This window comes from Equus asinus, chromosome 8 (assembly GCF_041296235.1).
Source record: "Equus asinus isolate D_3611 breed Donkey chromosome 8, EquAss-T2T_v2, whole genome shotgun sequence".
NCBI lineage: Eukaryota > Metazoa > Chordata > Mammalia > Perissodactyla > Equidae > Equus > Equus asinus.
Window position 1 is genome coordinate 29,565,415 of NC_091797.1, and position 17,197 is coordinate 29,582,611.

The 17,197-nt window shown below is 54.3% G+C and overlaps 1 protein-coding gene across 2 annotated transcripts in view; it reads left to right on the forward strand.

Annotated features, from left to right (window-relative positions):
• Nucleotides 1–5,218, forward strand: part of ILRUN (inflammation and lipid regulator with UBA-like and NBR1-like domains) — a 96,047-nt gene extending 90,829 nt beyond the window's left edge. For both annotated transcript variants that reach the window (XM_014846280.3, XM_014846281.3), the window contains one exon: nt 1,886–5,218. In XM_014846280.3, the coding sequence (XP_014701766.1) occupies nt 1,886–1,921 (36 nt within the window). In that variant the 3' untranslated portion in view covers nt 1,922–5,218. The remainder of the gene's footprint in view (nt 1–1,885) is intronic.
• The last annotated feature ends 11,979 nt before the right edge of the window (nt 5,219–17,197 follow it).

A 17,197-nucleotide genomic window follows, 5' to 3' on the forward strand; every position in this document is an offset into this window, starting at 1 on the left:
GTGCAAAGCCGGGAGCAGAACTCAGATCTCCTTCTCCCAGTTCTGCATGACCTTCATCACACTGCAGTGGAAACTGTGAGGGTTCTGCATCCCTAGCTAACCATCTCCAGAGAGCCCAGCCTCTCCCAGGACCCTGGAGGCTGTGACCAGATGGAAGCCATGACCCAGACACTTATATCTCCAGGCCTAAGCAGCTGTTTAAAAACTTGGTTTTGGAAGGGCCAGTATTCCTGTGACTTAGAGGGGTCTGACGCTCCAGGTGGTAGACTGAGAAGTGCCTGTCCTCCTTAGTTACTAATTCAACAGATACTTACTGGGTGCCTGCTAAGGGCCAGGTGCCATGCTAGGTGTGGGAGAGATTGCAGCAGACAGACAAGTCATACTGAAAAGGGATTCTAACTCAACTGGCAGCCCTGCAACCAAGCATTTTTATTTCTTTTCAAAGAAGTGTGTCATTTTTTAAGGCAGTCAAATTCTGACTGCCCACATCCTATCAAACTAATGAAAAATGTCACCTCAGTCATTCTTGTGCTCCTCATCCCGAGTGGTGCTTGGATTCAAGATTCTTTAGGTAGTTGTCAAGGGTTGGGAAGCCCCCGTGGTCGTTTGTCTTGGTTATGGCCGAGGCACCTGCTCTCCACGCCCATTTAGTCCCTTTGGTCAAAGGGCCCTGCTGCTCCTGGGCCACTTTGGAGTGTAGGACCCTAGTGAGGCTGGTCACTGGATACTTTTACCCTCCTCGGTCTTGGCATTGACTGGGTCTTTCCAAGGAGCGTACTCTGGGAGGAGGGGGTAAGGTAGAGGGAGACACAGGTCATCTTCCAGTGAGTTCCTGGAGCTGCTTTTGATGTTGGCACATCTTGGTGTCTCATTTTTAACATAAGGGAAAAGCAAGGCCATGAAGCCTTTTCTACCCAGCCAAGCAGCCTGGAAATGCCTTTGGGAAGTTGGAATAAACCTTATCATCATGTGGAAAGGGAGAGGCAATGTAGGGAAAACAAAGATCAGACTTTGGTTTGAATCTTGGCTCTGCCTTTTACTACACATGTGACTTGGAACAAGTCTCTTAGTCTCTGCACTTGAATGGGCATTAGTCACATGGGTGTAATAATACTCACCTGGCTTTCGGGGTGAGGATTAAAGACCAGGTACGCAAAGCAGCTTCTAGTACCATGCCTGGTACTTGGGTGCCCAGTAGCCAGTCGCTTTTTCTGCTGTAGTTTTTTTTTTTTTTAAAGATTTTATTTTTTTCCTTTTTCTCCCCAAAGCCCCCCGGTACATAGTTGTATATTCTTCGTTGTGGGTCCTTCTAATTGTGGCATGTGGGACGCTACCTCAGCGTGGTCTGATGAGCAGTGCCATGTCCACGCCCAGGATTCGAACCAACGAAACACTGGGCCGCCTGCAGCGGAGTGCGCAAACTTAACCGCTCGGCCACGGGGCCAGCCCCTCTGCTGTGGTTTTTTTGTTGTTGATGTAAGTGTCGTTAGCCAGCAGTAGCCTCCCTCTGAAGTTACAGTGCAGAAAGTGATGTACAGGGACCTTGAGCAGAGGGGTTGAGACAGTCTTTCAAGAAGGAAGGAAGGCTTTGTGACCAGGGTGGAGGAAAGTTGGCACCAAGTGACCTAGAAGTTGAAAGATGAGGAGTCTCTCCCTCTGCCTCCCCTCTGTTCAGATGGTGTGATTGCAGAAGAACACTTAGCAACTTGAAATGTGCCAATTTTTGGCCTCCTGAGGTTTTGTGTGGCAAGGATAACCCTTGGGCCCTGTCGGGTCCTTGGGGCTTCCTTTGGCTCACTGGGAACCATAGATTGTTTCACTTGGTTTGGTTGTCAAAATGTACCTGCTGTGTCTACCGTCACTGACTGTGTTCACTCTCTTCCAGGGGCTCCACGGGCCTTACCCCTTCGGCCAGTCCTAAACGGGTGTCAGCAAGAAGAAAAATTAAAAGACAGAAGGCCTGACTTTGGGGGGGGTGGGCAAGGGGTTCCTCTGGATTGCAGACCACATCGTACAGACCCCTGGCTCTGACCCCCTTCCCGGAAGAAGAGGAAGAAGCAGAACAGACTAGTTTTGAGTAAACTCAGTATGCATGTGTGAATGCTGAATTGCAGGAATGGTGTTGAGGCTACCAAGAAGAAATCCATGCAGCCACCTTGGGTTTTGTTTATTAGGCGTCAGTCTAACAAATCATTAGGTCACTCGGGAAGGGAAAATAAGTTTAAAATGGGGGAAAAAAGCCATCTTTTTAAACAAAAATTATTTTGCCTACAGACAGGTTGTAGTTTTGAGCACATGTTAATTTTCTTCCCTCTTTCCCCACTTTTATTTTTTTAGATAAGGGATAACATACTCTTTATAGAATAGCTGCTTGCTCTGGAACCAATTCAGGTTAAAAGCTGGCGTGGCACGTTTAGGGACTCTGTGGGTCAGTACTACAGGAGGACATCTGCTGTGCCACATGACTCCAGAAGTCTCTGACCCCATTTGTTTTTAATGGCATCAGCCAATGAGTTATCACCCTTTTCCTCTTCTTTTCTCCTTAACCTTCTGTTGATTTACACCTTTGACATTTGTATTCGTCAACCCTGTGGCTTGTTATCATCAGAACCTCTCTGAAGACCAAACTTCCCTATGTGGCCAACAGGAAGCCTTTAGGACAGATCTTGGGTGACTTGGGAGTTTCTAAGGCCGAGAGGTGTCCTTCTACACAACTTGTAACAATTCAAATTGCTTTTCTTCCCTGTTTCTCTTGGCAGAGAGAAATGCCATCATGCCTACTGCTCTTTTGGATTTTTCATACACTGGCTCCTGTTTGCTCTGGGAACAGTGGCTCTGTGCTGGGTCTATGTGTGTACCACTTGCACCCACACACGGGTGTTGGTGCAGCTCACAGTGAGTGTGCAGAAGGCGAGTGTGAAGATGTCCCATGCTTCTCTGTTGTCACACAACTCCCTTCCCCGTGTTTCCCTCCAGTTATCCTTTCTGGTGTTCTCACAGCCTGTTAGTGGAGGCTGAGCTGTTAAGGTATGAAAACACAGCCGCAAATGGGGAATTTGCCATGTGTAAGGGCCACAGTTACTGACTACATGATCTTGGAGACCACATTTTGATGGAAATGAGGGAACCCCCGCCCTGAGCAGAATGCTTGATTATTGCGAGGTGGAAGGTGGCGCATGGGGTGGTGGGGGGACGTGCAATCCAGCCAAGCAGAGGCTGATTGGCTGTCTTCTCACTTGGGCAGGTGGCCCCATTGGCCTCTGAGCAGGTTGAGATGTGGATATCTCCATGGGAAGCTTGAACCAGGCTAGAACAGCTATCTGCCAAAGATACAAGAATATGCAAAGTCCCTCTTCTCTTCTCACCCCATCCTTCCCTCGAGTCTTAGTTGGTTTGATAGCCAGGGATATGAATCTAGGGTGCGGTTGCAGGGTCGCCTGCCTGTTACCACACCCCCACCCACCCTGGGGGTGCAAGACAAGCAGGGAGACCAGGTGATGAGCGGCTGCAGGGGTCATATAGCCTGGGTGTGGGTGAGGGTCTGCCTGCCTGTCTGTCTCTGTCTGGGTGTCTGAGTTCCAAAAATGTGTGTTGTTTGTTCCTCCTCATTCTCTTCTGAGACTGTTGTTTTTTAAAGCTTGATTGTGGGAGAAAAGCTTGTATGAAATTCCCTCTTCACCTCCCCACCTCCCAAAAAATGAAGAATAAACTGGTCCACTGGAGAAGCCCTGGAGGAGGGTGGGGCCAGCCTGCTGAGAAGGGCAGTGCAGCGGAGTCTGGGGCTGGACTGGGGCTCACACTGGAGCACCCACTTTCTATGCACACGATGAATGCCCCATTCCCAAGCAGAGCAGAGAGGAGCCCCTGCTGGGTGCCCAGGCCACCGCTGGCCCAAGCCAGGGGCTCACTGTGGCTTTTTGTCTGAGGACTCTGTTAGGCCCAGATTGCCACTGCTGTTGGTGCCAACCTCCTGGGACTCTGCCACCCTGGAGCCCACACATGCCCAGCCATTCTCCTCACTTGACAGCCCTCAAAGCAGCACATCTCCAGCTGCCCCTGGCAGTCGTGGGAGGTTTTACATCCCCTGGTTTCCTGGCTTCCTCATCTGCCCCACACTGGGTGTCCCTGCCCCGTTTCCCAGGAGGGGCTGCCTGTGGTTATTCAGCAGGGGCTTCATAGGCCACCAGCAGTGGGGCTGGCCCTACCAGAGGCGTCCTGCTCCTCTTGCTTATAGTCACCCTCACCCGGGAAGCACATTGGCTGTCGCCGGGCACGCTGGCTTCCCTTCCAAGAACAAACCATTTCTGTGCACATCCTTGGAGAAGTGAGTTCCTTGCAGAGGGCCAGAGCAAGTGCAAGCCGTAGAGTAGGGGCAGAGGGAGTCCATGGCTCCCCCAGGACCAGGAGGGTATCAGTACCATTTATTCTGCCTCCTATCAGTGGTTTGGGTTGTGAGCAATGCTTAGAGCCCCTCTCTTCCCCTGCCTAGTCGGGTGGTAGAGGCTGCCCTCTCAGCCCCAGTACTCCCTGCTCCTCTTGGGCTCTGCACCAAGTTGCAGGCTGCCTCTGGGCAGGATCACCAGTGTCTGCCACCCAGGAGGTGAGGCAGGCACCATCCTTAAGGGGCCTGAGCCCAGTGTGGGAGGCAGAGGGGCTCAGGCTTGGGAAGAACCTGTCTGTGTGCATGGAGTGAGGTGTGTGTGGATGTGTGTGCACGAGTGCATGCCTTTTTTTCTTTTTGCCATGGGGACAGTTGAATTCGGGGTATTTTTCTACAAGAAACAGCCTTCTCTCCCCCAGTAAAGACTGGCTGTAACCTTAAGCCCATCAAAGGCGCTTCCAGCCTGGAGAGAACCTCACCAAGACAGCTGGTGTGGCCCGAGGATGGCAGGGTGGCCAAGGTGGGAAGTAGGCACGAGAAAAAACACCTCCCCAAATTCAGTCTGAGCCCCAGCAGGAGCGGATGGTGGGGTTGCCAGGGCTCAGAAATGCAAGCTGATTCCCCATCCCACCCTGCCTTGCCTTTTGTTTGTTTTCTTGGGTGAGTGCTGGAGCAGCGATGGCTGCCCCTTCGCCTGGACACTGGTGTGTACAAGCAAGCTGGGTGGGCGTTTGTGGTGGGGCCTCATGGTGCCTGGGAGGAGATGAAGATGAGGAGGTTTTTCCTTACTGTATAAATGAATATTTGTATGATTAAATTAACACACACAAAACCCTGTTTTCATGTGTGTCATTGAGTTTTATTGCGCCTCTGAGCCCTGTGTACCTGCTTGGCCCCACAGTGGCTTTGTGATGTGCACTTTTTGGTCTCCAGATTTCTGCCTTTTGCAAATGGGAAAACAGACCCTGAGTTTCCTTATGTGTTTGGGAGATTAGTTCGGGGGTTATAATTAGATCTGTTGCCCTTCTGGCTCCCAGTGACCAGAAAGGTGAGGAAACTGCTTCCAGTGGCCTTTAGGCCCCCAGGGTACCATGCGTCCACTGAGCACCACTCTATCCCCAGCACATAACAAGTACTGGCCAAGTGAGTGTTGACCAGCCAGCAGGCATTGTTTGGGCCTTTACTGTGTCAGGCACACGGCACGGGTGCAGGACGAGCACAGGAAGAGTGCAGAGCTGCACAGGCCTCTTCCCCACTGGGAAAGCAGAGCCGAGCTGGGGAGTTGTCGTCCTCAGTCCCCGCTGGGCCCCAGCATCCTAGATTTAGAAGAGGGAGTGCCTCTTCCCGTGGTGGTTAGGTATAGGTCCTGGTTGCTCTAGGTGCTCCTTCTGGTATAATCTGGATTAGGTAAGTTTTTGCAGACTGGCCTGGGAGCCTGAGAGTCAGGTAGGGACCACAGTCCAGGCAGTTGGCAAACAAAATTGGAACCTATCCCATGTACTTATGTGAGACAGGCCTGGGACCTTGGCCAGGAGATGGGGTGGTCAGTTACACAGGTGGTCAGATAGCATGAAAGAAACTTAAGTGGCAGATAACACAGCAAATGGTGGGTTCACTGGATCCATCCCTTGTTGTCTGTAGCACTCTTAAAAGCTCAGATCTCAAGTTTGTCCTCAGTCACATCAGCACCCCTCTGTGTTGAAGGGAAAGTGAGATCAGAGAGGGAAGGGAGTTGCTTGAGTCTTGCAGACCATGACCCAGGACTCCCAGATGCCGGCATTATTTTCACTTAATTGCAGACCCCAGAATTTGGCCTCCACCCTGGCTGGCAAAGCTGTGTGTTCTAAGTGATGGTGGCCCTGGGTGTGAGCTGGGCCATCTATGCTGTGGGAGTTGTGGGAAGGGGATTCCATGGCCTTCTCCCGGTAGGCAGCTCAGTAAGGGAACCTGTGGCCACAGAGTGCATGAGAGACGCGGAGACCCCACAAAAGAACTGTTCCTGGCCCAAGGGCCTGAATGCAGAACTCTTTCTCCGTATAGCCTGATACAGAGCCCAGGGCGAGGGAGCCTGGGAGACTGGCCCGGAGACCCCTGGGGTGAGCGCCCTTGCCCCCGCCCCCAGTGGCGGGACTGTCCACCCGCATCCTGCTTCCTTCCAGGTGCCCACGGAAGTCCTCGCAGGAGAGGGGCCCCCACCCTGTCTGTCACCTGGGTCTTCTGGCAGCTGAGACCCACTCCCAGGCCTTCCCCAAAACCCCCACTGCTGGACAGTTATTTGCTTGGCAGAATCTGTTTGTCTTTGGGGCTGTAACCTGTCAAGAAGTCACCAGGCCCTGGGAGAGGGAGCAGGTTTGATGGTAGCTCCTGGCTTGAGCCATTCCCACGGGGGCTAGGTGACAGGGAGGGGGCTCTCGGCTTAGCTTTTGTCTTGGGGGTGGAGAGTGAGGGAGGCAATTGCAGTGGTCCGGGCCCAGCCTTCCTGGCAGAGCAAACAGGTCTTCTCAAGCCACCTGCCTGCCCCAGCTCAGGTTGTACCTGGTGCCTCCCTCTCTGTTCTCGGGAAGGCCCCTCCCTCACCTCCCCGCTGTGACCCAGCAACTTTCCCAGACACCGCCTGGTGTCCGGCCCTGTCTGGCGGCCAAGAAAACCAAGGGCGCTCATGGCAGCTCTGGATTTCAAAAATAGGAGTGGGACAGGGAGCAGACGAGAGTGCCTGGAGATCGGGGAGAGTGTGTGTGTTTGGGGGTCAGGGTGCCCACCGAATGGATTCTGACAGGCCAGCGTGACTGTCGGGTCTCAGATGCCTCCTGTGTGAAGTGGAGGTGTACTGCTTTAGAAACCAGGACCTGGATGGAACGTGTGGATTTTTCCTTTAAATCCTTTTTAGCCGTTAGTTCTGAGATGCTGTGATCCGGGGCAGTGCTTCTCAAACTCAGACATGTTAAAATGCAAATTCTGATTTAGTATATCTTGGGGAAGAGGGCAAGATTCTGCATTTCTAACAGGTTCCCAGGTGAGTGGACACTGCTGGCGCTCAGTCTGAACTTCACATGAGGAGGGGTGGCCTGAAGGATTGCAGCTCCCCACCCCCACCCCACCACCCGCCTGATCTGTGAGACTGAGCCAGATGTAGGCAGGGCTGTGTTGGCTAGGCCCACTAGAATTTGAGGGAGCTAAGGTCACCTAGAACAATAACACTTGAAATGTGGCCGTGGCTCCCAGCACTTCCCAGGGTTTATCCAGGCTGTGACTTCTGATGTAAACATCATTTCTAGTGTGTTGCTTTTCTGTCACAAACAACAAATATCTAAGTGTCCACCATAATTATGATAATGTTGGCTGATCATTAGTGACCAACTTCTGTTAAACTATTTTTTATGATTTACCTCATATAATCCTCACAACCCTCCAGATGCAACAGTGGAGGGCAGGTCAGCCTGGTGCTCAGTTTGTGACAGGTAACTCCTGAGTGTCACGACTCCTGTGAAAATGGACGTGCAGGTGCTGGAGAGTGTGGAGTAAGCAACCTTAACTTAGTCCAGAGTATCTGGGAGCCTTCCCTGAGGAAGCGACACTTAAACTGCGACCTGAAGAACAGAGAAATGGGAAGGGCACCGAGGAAACTGCCTGTGGGAAGATGAGAGAGGGTGGTGTACTTGAGACTCTGAAAGGAGATCAGCGCTTCTCTGTTCCTGTGTGTGTCTAGAGGGGAAGAGGTATGAGAACACGCGCTTCCCAGTGTTCACCCCGTCCGGGAGAGCTCTGCTGCCATTGCACTGGGAGGGTCATTTACTCATCCATTTATTGACCATTACTTACGGGCCGGGCAGTCTTCCAGGTGCTGGAGATACAGCAGTAACTAAAAGAGACAGACCCCCTGCCCTCGTGGAGCTGACGTTCTAGTCAGGGTAGACAGACAGCAGAGACGTACTAAGAGGTGACAGGCACTGGGGAGAGAAATAAAGCCAAGAAGCACAGGGAGTGCTGGTGAGGGCGAGCACTGCTGTTTCATATGGGGCGGTCGGAGAAGCCTTCACTCATAGCCACAAAGAGTAAGGACGGTGCAGGCGGAGAACAGTAAAGGCAGAGGCTCCGAGGTGGGAGCGGGGCTGTTGCAGAGTGAGAGAGAAGAGTAGTAGGAGATGAGGTCAGAGAGGTGAGGGGTCAGATCGTGTGGGGCTGGGAGGTGACTGAAATGGCTTTGTTTTCACCCCAGGAGAGACAGGAGCCGTTGAAGGATTGTGAGCACAAGAAAGGACACCTCCGACATCCTAGAAAAGATGTCTCTGGCTGCTGTGTTGAGAATACGCTGTAGGGACAAGAGCAGAAGCAGGGAGACCCCATGTTTACTGGATGGTGTCGGTGGAGGTGGTGAGGAGTTAGAGCCTCAGAACAATATGAAGGCTGAGCCGACACTATTTGCTGATGGGTTAGGTGTACAGTGTGAGGGAGGGACAACTCCTGACATTGGGGCCTGAACAGCTGGAATCGACTTAGTAGATGGATGAGTTGCTGTTACCTAAGACAGGCGGGGCTGACGGGGAGCAGTCTTGGGGCTAGAAATCAGGAATCCGTTTTGGACCTGCTGTTCAGCGTGAGATGCCTGTTAGGCATCCATGGGAGGTGCTGGGCCGACAGGTGGGTGGATGTAAGGTCTGCAGTTCAGAGGGGAGGTTGGGGCAGGAGACATATTGTGAGAGTCATCAGCAATTGGATGGAATTTCAAGTCTCAGGACTGGATGAGATCATCAAAGGAGTTGTCAGTGGGTTTGACCTCATCTGTCAAACACTCCCTCAAAGCCTGCTCTTAGCCAGCTCCCTCTGTAAGGATCTCTGACTGAAAAGTCCCCTCCTCAGACCTCAGAGCTCTGATGACTGCAGGTGACCTCTCCCCTGTCCTGGCAATCCCTGTCCTGTCCCTAGACGCTTGTGTCCCAGCCCTCTCCCTGCTGTCCCCTCCCGCGGATGGTAATGGAGTGAACAAGGGGCTAGATGCTGTCCAGGCCAGGGGTGGCCCCCACCCGGGAGCCAGGCAGCCTGGGCATGAGGAGTGGAGCCAGGGCCCCAGTAGGTCATGGCTTCATTCTTGTGGTCCTGTCCTCAAGGACATGGGCCCTGGAGCCAAGTTCTAGAAATTCCTCCTGCTGGGCTGTGGGAAAGGGAGGAACTCTGAGAGAAGAAGGGGGCTGTGTCTGAGTAGGGGCCCGAGGAGAGAGGCCCTCTGGGGGCCATGCTCACCTGTACCAAGCCCCCAGCCCTGGTCGGCAGCCAAGACACCCAAGACCCCTGAAAGGCTGGGCTGTCGCTACTCGGGGCCTCTGAGCCGCCGAGGCCCCCCACGCAGAGGGCAGTGGGATAGCAGGGGCCAGGGTGGCACTGAGTCGTGAGGAATGGCCTCAGGTGTGTTGTGGGTGGGAGGGGGGATGTGTGGAGAGCAGGAGTCCCTTGAGGGGACTGCACCTCAGAGCTGGTGCAGGGTGGGCCCAAGGCCAGCAGAGGGAGCCACATGGCCCAGACCTTGTCCGGAAAGGATAGATACTGCCCTGGCCGAACCCCCCCACCCTCCTGCAAGTGTGTTTTCCAAACCCCTACTCCTCCAGGGCAAGTGTTGCCTCTGCTCTCCACTCCAGGTGGGAAAGCTGGGGTTTGCTGTAGGCTCTGCTGCTTGTCCACCGTGGGACTGCTTTATTTAAGCTCTCAGAACCTCAGGGCCCTAATCTGTAAATGAGGGCAGTTCCTTTCCCCAGAGGTATCATGAGAGTGAAAACCCATCGTTAAGTTTCTCATCGTATACTTGGCACATAGTAAGTGTCCAATATGTGGTGACCGTTGTTATATTTTTGTGACCTGCAAGATGTGGCAGGTCTGGGCTCCTGAGAAGAGAGGACTGGGACACTGGGCATTGGGGAGGCAGAGTCCAGAAAGTCTGCAGCCTGCTCAGGAATCTCTCCCTGGACCACAGCTCTTATTTCCAGCAAATCCTTGCCTTGCGGGTATTTCCTGGCTGGGTGGGAGTTGGGATGCTGGAAAGGACTGTTCTGGAAGAGAGTCTAAGAGATCCTAATTTCCTCTAAGACAAGGCTGTGAGGCAGGAAGCTGTCCTCAGCAGTCGATGCAGGAGGCTCTCAGTCCACCTTGGTTGAGTGGAGAAATGAACAGATGTGCAGGAGAGACTGCCTTGTGCTGGGCTGGCCTGATTGCTGGAGCTGGACGCTGCCCAGCCCAGCTCAGACCCCAGACAGCGGTGGGGGCTCCTGGAGAGGGGCAGGATCACAGGTGTGCCCAAGGTTGAAAATGATAGCCCAGAAGCCTATGCCTGGAACTGGTCTGGCCACTGTGGTTTACCACTTCCGAGGGCGCGGCACTGGGGCGGACATGTTTGCATCCAGGTTCCTGCAAGGGCTGTATCAGTACCAGGGCCAGGGATGGAGGCCAGGCCACAGGTGGGCACCAAGGTGGCATTTGCACTCTGCCCTCGTGGCATTTGCTTGTGTCGCACAGCACCCAAATCCTCTGAACATATCCAGCTCTTGCTTTCATGCTGTTTCCTCCACCTGCCTCTTTCCTCCCACGCATCCGGGCTTCCTGATAGTTGAGCACACTTTAACCAGGAGCCATGGGGCTGAAGGCTTGGGGGTGAGCGTGCTGGCAGAGCTGATGGGTTTGGGGCAGTTGTTACAAGATGGGTCAGGAGGACAATCTGTGTGTGTGTTGAGCCCATGCTGGGTTCCCCTATGTGGGTCACCCAGGGCTGCTGAAAACACACGTCCCTGATGGGAGACAGGACCTAGGAGACAGGAAAAGTCAACACTGGTGGGGAATTGGGTAGGCTGAGGGTCCTGTGAGTGGAGCCCACAGTAATTATGCCATACAGGATGGGGGCAGTGACCATTCAGAGCATCCCCAAACATGAGACCAGGAAGGGACTTAGAGCCCAGCCAGAGGTGACACTGCGTTTTCCAGTGTCCCACAGCCACTCCCAGCCCAGTCCTGGACACCTGAGCCAGCAAGGAGAGCCAAGGCCCCCCAGGGAAGACAAAGAATCAATGGCTGGGAAACTGGAACTGACTCCAGCTGGCTCCCATCCCCAAGCGAGGGCAGCCAGGCTGGGGAGGCCCAGTGGGGTCCAATCGTAGTGGTGGTGGTTGGGCCCTCAGGGGAGGCAGCCTCTGCTTTTAGGACTTGTTTGCATGGAGTGAAGAGGTATTTGCATCTTTGAGAAGTTACCACTGTGGGAAGGGAAGGGCTGCTGGGAGCCGTTACCCAGGCCTTCAGTCTCCTGTCTCCCCCTGGATGGGGTGGGTGTGAGGGAGCAGGACATATGCCAACCAGCCCCAACCTGACCCGGGGTGAGGGACACAGCTGCATCCCAGTGCCATTAGCTCAGCAGTCAGGCTCTGTCCAGTGTAGAACAAGTGGGTTCATAGAACAGAGCCCTCTACACACCTGCACGTGCATACACACACACTCACAAGTATGTTCTCCAGCATACACGTGCAGTTCTGTGTACTACTCACACTCAAGGGCGTATGTTCACACAACACACATGAATCCACTTACACTGGAGCCCACTCATGACCTTAGTTCATACACAGACACACCACCAAACCCTTAGGGTCCCTAGTCTCACACCAGCACGTACCCACACCAAGCTCACACCTGGCTGCACACATTTCTACTTAATCATAGTTGATAGTTTTTACCAGTTTTCTCTGTAAGTCAGGCGTATTTGAAATTCTTTCTATTCTGTGCTCACAACAACCTTCTGAAGTAAGTACTATTTTTTCTTTGTTACTGAAGTATACTTTATATACAGTAAGGAACCAAAACTCAAGGGTTCAAATCGATGAGCTCTTTCGTGTGCACACCCTGCAGAACCATCACCCAGGTCAAGATGGAGAGCACGTCCAGAGCCCTAGCAAGCTCCCGCTGTGCCTTCCTGATGCGCCATTGTTATTCCCACGTAAGAGGTGAGAAGTCCAAGGCTCAGACCCACGGGCACACTCTAAGAGGCGGCCGGACTGGAAGCTCTGCGCCTGTGGACTCCCACACTGCATGAATGTCCATTAGTGCACACCCTCACACTGATAGAGGGCCGTGATCACAAACAGAGTGGAGGGGCCTATTCAGATTTTTCCATGAGGAAAGCAGCAGAGACACGTTAAGCTTTGTTTTCCATCTGCCCTTCAATGGTCGGATCTTGGCTCACAAAGGATGAGCGAGCTCAGGGGCTGCAGCTCCTACCCTCGGGCATAGTGTGTCCATGGGGCGGGGGACACATTCGAGGACACCTCTGCACTAGAAGAAGCCATTCAAACATTTTTATCATGCCCTCCACCTGCAGAAGCACCATGGTCACGTGTCGCTTAACAACCGGGACACATCCTGAGAAATGCGTCATTGGGTAATTTCATTGTCTTGTGAACGTCATAGAGTGTGCTTACACAAACCTAGATGGTCTAGCTTCCCCCATGTCCATGCTGTACGGTACTAGTCCTCTGGGACCACCAGATATGCGGTCCATCATTGACTGAAGCATTGTTATGCGGCGCCTGACGGAACTGGTGAAGCTTGAGATTCATTCGTTCCTTCTGTTAATAAATGTGTATTGAGCACTTCCCTACCTTGTGTCAGTCCTGCCCTAGGTGCTGAGGATGCAGCAGTGAAACGCAAAAAATATCCCTGCGTCGTGGAGCTGACAGTGAAATATCTGGGATGTGGGGTAATGAAAAGGGCTCTGGAGAAAGGAGAGAGGATAGGGAAGGGAGGCGGAAGTGCAACTTTAAACAGAACACCAGGGGCCACCCCACTGAGAAGGAGCTGTTAGAGGAAAGATGGGAAGCAGCTGAGGGAGTGACCATTGTGGATGTGTGAGAGAAGACAGGCACCTGTTGTCTAGATGTTTAGATGCCCATTATGGATTTTGTGAAATGCACATTCTAGCACCTGCCTCGCCCTTAGTGCTGTGTGGCTTTGATGGAGCCACTCCCCCTCTCTGGGCTCTGTCTCTTCACCCACATGATGTGAGGCTTAGATAATGAGCTGCCCTGTCCACCTGAGCGCTCTGTGTCCTCGCGGGCCTCCCTACCCAGTGGAGGAGGCTTGTTCACAGGGCCTGGCAGAGTTCCACAGCAGTGTCTCTGGCCTGGCCACCCTCACTCCAGGGCTGGCCACAGCCTCAGTCCAGGGCCCTGACCCCTTTGATGCAGTGGCCAGGGATGGCGGTAGGGGAGATCCTGGCATGGTTCCTGGACATTAGAGCATTTTCCAATAGTGACTACGTGTAATTGGGAGAATGGGGTGGCATTCCTGGGGTGCCTTGGGTATCGTATGTATGTTTATCTGCACATTTACTGTTGAGAGGAACAGCGGATGAGAGCTGAATCCAGGGTCCCTTCAGACTCCGCCCTCCCTGCATATGCCCAGGCCCAGCCGATGTCTACAGGACCTCTCTCCTGGGTAGCCCCTGGCCTCCTCCCAGGGTTGGCTTCACGTCTATTCTCTGTTCCCTTCCCTTCCTCCCCTTTTTTCTCAAAAGCCTCCTTAAGGGAAGTGGTCAGCCAAGACCGTCTAGACAAGAAAGAAGATGGCGAAGGAGATACGGACACGCCCTCGTGGGTCATTTAGGAATTGCATTCAGCTGCAAGTAACATAGTCCTGAAAGACAGCGGCTTAACCAAGATAGGGGTTTATTTTTCTCTCATTGAATGTAAAATCTGAAGGTAATTACAGGTTGGCTTCCATCCTCAAGGCCTCCTCATGGTCACAATGTAGCCACCACAGCTCCAGTCATCACATTCCAGTTGTAGGCAGAAAGGAGGAAAGACTGAATCAGTCCCTTTTTTACAGAACAGTCCTGGAATCCCTACCCAACAACTTCATGTATATGCCATTGGCCAGAACTTGGTTAACTGTTCCTTCTATCTGCTAGGAATGCTGGCATTATTTCACCCAAGAAAATTGGGATTCCATTTGTAAGAAAGAAAGAAAGAGAATGGATATTAGGGAGGCAAGTAGTGCTCTCTTCCCTATGCATGCCGTGTACTCTTCCATCTCTGTACGTAAAAAACTCATGCTCTTCCCTCCACCCTCACCCCTACACATCTATTCTCTGCTAAGGAGCCTACAGCACATTTTCTAACCTGTGGAGGTTGCCAGGAAGAGAAACCCTCCAGAGTTGCTCAAGTGGAAGGGGGAGGGTGGAGTTGATTGGAAGAACACACAACACCAGCCTCTGTGCTCTGTGTCTATCCGAGAGGAGGGGTAGGGCCTCCCCACCTCCTGCGCAGCCCAGGGCTGGAGACACAGCAGTGAACAAGCCAGGTCCAGTCTCTGCCTCCAAGGAGCTGACACTCTGATGGGGACAGACGGTCATTGCACAGACCAAAATCTAACAAGGTCATCTCAGGCTTCTCACGCTCCTCTGAGTGCCAAGAAGATAAAGGGAAGGGCAGTGCAGAGAGATGAACCGGGTGGTCGGGGAGCACTGGGCACAGTCGCACGCACTCAGTGTGTGCGGGACACAGCCCTCAGGAGAGGGCCCCAGAGTCCAGAGGCTGTGGACCCTTGAGGGGCAGCTGATGGAACGCAGCCCCAGGCGGAAGGCCCAGGGCAGGTGTCAGGTGCCATGCTCTCAGCCCTGGGGGACAAAGAAATAACAGGGGGGTCTGGGTGGGGGCTCCTGTGCCAGTGCTGAGGCTTTCAGAGGAGCTGCTGGGTCCAGACACCTAGCTGATGCCAAAGGTCCAAGACTGGGGTCCCCATGGGTCCCCTGAGTGGTCCTCCCTGGCCGCTGGGGTTCCAGGTTGTGGCTGGATGGTGGACTCGAGGAGGCCTGAGGAAGGAGGCAGGTCCTCGCCGCCCAGATCCTCGCACCCCTGGCGGACCTCCCTGGCAGCTTGCTGGGCTTGGAGAGGAGCCCCCCCACCCCAAAACGGCCATGAAAGAGAGGGGACTTCCACCCCCGGGGCAGAGACCTAGGCCCTGAGCACCTTCCCCTGGAGAAAGTGCCCGGGTGCTGGGGAGGGAGGGGACGGGCCGGCTCCCCAAGCTGTCTCTTCTGCACGGCCTGCTGCCCCAGAGCTTGCCTCTCACCATGATGTCTCTGAGGCCCTGAGGAAGATCAAATGAACCCCTTCGCACCGAGGAGCTGAGGCTGATACAGCTTACGGTGTCCATGCTGCTACTGAGTAATGATACCTCCTGTGTCTCTAGGACGCTTTTGCTCACGCTGGGGTTCCCGGAGCCTCCCGTGGGCCCTCTATAGAGAATGTCACTGCACCCCCGCCCGACATGTGAGAAGACAGAGGCTCTGCAAGAGGAGACAAACCTGCTCAACCTCCCCCAGAGGGAGGGGAGTGGCTGCGGGGAGGAGCAGAGCTGGGTCCTGCGGTCCAGGGTCTGGGTGCCAGGCTAGGACCCTATCCAGTGGCAGCAGTGAGCCCTGTGGGGTCGTCAGCCTGATGTGCCCACATGATGTAGACGCACATCCACCCCCATCCCTGCGGCTGCTCTCATCCTGCTGACCGTGGTTACCAATTGTATCTCATCTGTTTCTCCCATCCATCCACCTGCAAGGTATACGTTATCCCCGGTTCACGGTACAGGAAACTGAGCCGTAAGGAGGTGGAGACGCTTGCCCAAGGTTTCAGGACACCTGGGCCGGGTCCTCTGGTCCCATGCCTGCCCTTTGTGCCCAGCGCCCATCTGGCAGTGCTGAGAGGCGTGTAGGACACAGGCTCCAATGTCACTTACACCTGGCCAGGTGTGACCTTGGGCAGTTCACTGATCTACTGGGCCTCGGTGTCCTCACCCGTGATATGGGGCTAGTTCCCATTTCATAGGGTCTTTTTCAGACGACACTGGGCTCCCGCCCACCTGAGGCCACCACCCTCCTCTTGGGGCCAGGCAACAGCTGGGGGGCAGCTCCTGCTGTGCCCCGGTCCCCCCTTCCCTTCCCTGGCCCTGTGCCAGCTAGGCCCGCCCGTGCCACATCTTCCAGATGGCACCTCGAACCTGGGCCGCCCGGGAACAAACATCCCCTCCCCGGCCCTCCCAGGAGGCCACACCCTCTCGAACCCACACCACACCATCCACTTGCAGGATGCCTCATGGCTGGGGCCAGGTGTGAGGGGCAGCAGTTTGGGGCCAGGGCTGTGCCCTGTCCTTTCCGGGAAGGGGGAGGAGAAGCCAACCAGGGAGACTGAGACCAGAGCAGAGAGCTGTGAAAATGGGCTCAGGACACTTGAGACCACCCCGTCCTCTTTCTCTTCCTCTCTCCTCTCCTCTCTCTTCTCTGTTCTTCCTCCCCCTTCTCAAGAGAGGCAAACTGACCCACTTTAATCAGCTGTGTGACCTTGGGCTAGTCACTGAAACTCACTGAGCTCTCGCTTTTCCCTCTGTGGAATGGCCCCCTACCTGGGCTGGCTGTGAGGACTAAAGGATGCCTTGGGAGGCCTCAGGTGAAGGGCAGCCTGCTGGCCTCTCATCTGCCTACCTCCTACTTTGGAGGGGGCAGGGAAGAGGGAGGAGGAGGGGTGATCCTTCCCAGGTGGGCAGGGGCAGGAGCCTGGAGAGCTGAGGTCCCAGGCCAGGCAAGCAGGGGCCACATCCCCTCCTCCTGGGCCCCCGGGAACGCGTACCCTCAGCCTGACATCCCCACCCTCTTCTCAGAGGGCCCTTCTGGACCGAGCTCGGGCCTCAGTTTCCTATCTGTGTGATAGGAGCGGCAGGGTTGGTGTGTCGGGGGGAGGTGGGCTGGGTGAAGTGCCTGGCACCCATGGGGCCAGGACCCAGTATCTCACAGGGATCAAACAC